The sequence below is a fragment of the Phaseolus vulgaris genome, chromosome 9, assembly GCF_051622355.1.
Source record: "Phaseolus vulgaris cultivar YP4 chromosome 9, ASM5162235v1, whole genome shotgun sequence".
In the NCBI taxonomy this organism is placed as follows: Eukaryota; Viridiplantae; Streptophyta; class Magnoliopsida; order Fabales; family Fabaceae; genus Phaseolus; species Phaseolus vulgaris.
In genome coordinates this window covers 16,422,398-16,423,558 of record NC_143506.1, presented here as the reverse complement: position 1 = coordinate 16,423,558, position 1,161 = coordinate 16,422,398, and the positions used below count along the sequence as shown (strand labels likewise).

At 35.6% G+C, this 1,161-nt stretch overlaps 1 protein-coding gene across 1 annotated transcript; it reads right to left on the bottom strand.

Annotated features, from left to right (window-relative positions):
* Positions 1 to 314: 314 nt before the first annotated feature.
* On the bottom strand, positions 315 to 941 carry LOC137823097 (large ribosomal subunit protein eL39). The gene is made up of 3 exons (XM_068628216.2): positions 858 to 941; positions 639 to 742; positions 315 to 561 (listed from the first exon to the last, which is right to left on the bottom strand). The coding sequence occupies exons 1-3, from the start codon at positions 858 to 860 to the stop codon at positions 513 to 515; spliced, it is 156 nt and encodes a 51-aa protein (XP_068484317.1). The 5' UTR covers positions 861 to 941; the 3' UTR covers positions 315 to 512.
* Between the last annotated feature and the right edge of the window lie 220 nt (positions 942 to 1,161).

Sequence of the window (1,161 nt, the reverse complement as noted above, 5' to 3'; positions counted from 1 at the left end):
CACCAGACAAAAAGATTAAAAACACAAAACTAGTGACAAGTAACCTGGAATGGGCAGGCGATAAGATCTCAAAGTTTCCAATGTAAAAACTAAACACAAACTTCAATTATGACAAAGAACATCTCAATCACAAACCAAACTCCTACCGCTACTTAAAGCACAACTAAAAAGCGTCATGCACAATGTAAATAATTATAATAGAATAAGTAGCCTACACCAATATGCCTCGCATAAATCAAAAGATAATACGCACAAAACGGTTATCAAAAGTAAAACAAAATTAAAAACGAACTCATAATAATCCAGAACACAAATTGTGAAGAATTCCAAAATACTTTAGAGAGCGGTGGTGAGCACCATTGGTATCAACTACAGTAAGTTTCCGTACACAATATAGTCTTCAAGTAAATGAAAAACATAAAATCTCCAATACCAAGTTTTTGCCTCAATGAAAAAAAGAGAAAAGAAAAACTAATTAATTGGATAAACCGAACCGAGGCAGAGCAAACACCTTAGAAGCCAAGCTTGGTGCGACGCCAGTGACGGCGCTTAGCATTGTACCTGAAATGGAAAACAGAACCTTTAGCTTGAAAAGAGCAAAGCGAACCTATATTATGCGAAAGGTAGGGTAATCGTACCTGATGGTGTTGTCGGTTCTCATGCGGATCCAGTAGGGGATGGGCCTGTTCTGCCTCATCTTCTTCGCCAACTTCTTCTTGATTCTGAAAGTCTTGTGCGACGGCTGCAAACAAGAACAACAAAATCAGACACAAATCGAACGCCGAAAGCGCAAAGGAATCGCTTCAGCAACAATTACAAATTGAAGAGTAGAGATTGTGATTTTGATTGAGGAGCACCATTTTCGCTTTGTCTTCTGGATGTTCGACTGCGCCGAGTGTTGGACTGATACCAAACAGCGAAAACCCTAATAACCAAACCCTAAGGACAAGATAGAAACTCACCCTTCTTTTATACCCATACCTATCACTCTAATTGGGGATTTATTGTTGTTAATTTTTATTTAAAAAATTAATTCATTAATTAAATAAAATTTAGGTTCTCATCGATTTTTATTTAAAATGCACACTAATTTTTTATTTACAAATTGGATATCTAATTAATTAAATATTTTTTATTTAAGTTCACTGGTATTTATTCTAT

What these genes read in the sequence shown, in the direction of transcription:
- LOC137823097 (XM_068628216.2), bottom strand. An exon ending in AGAACCGACAACACCATCAG is followed by an intron (nt 562 to 638) that starts GTACGATTACCC and finishes TTTCCATTTCAG; the next exon opens with GTACAATGCTAAGCGCCGTC.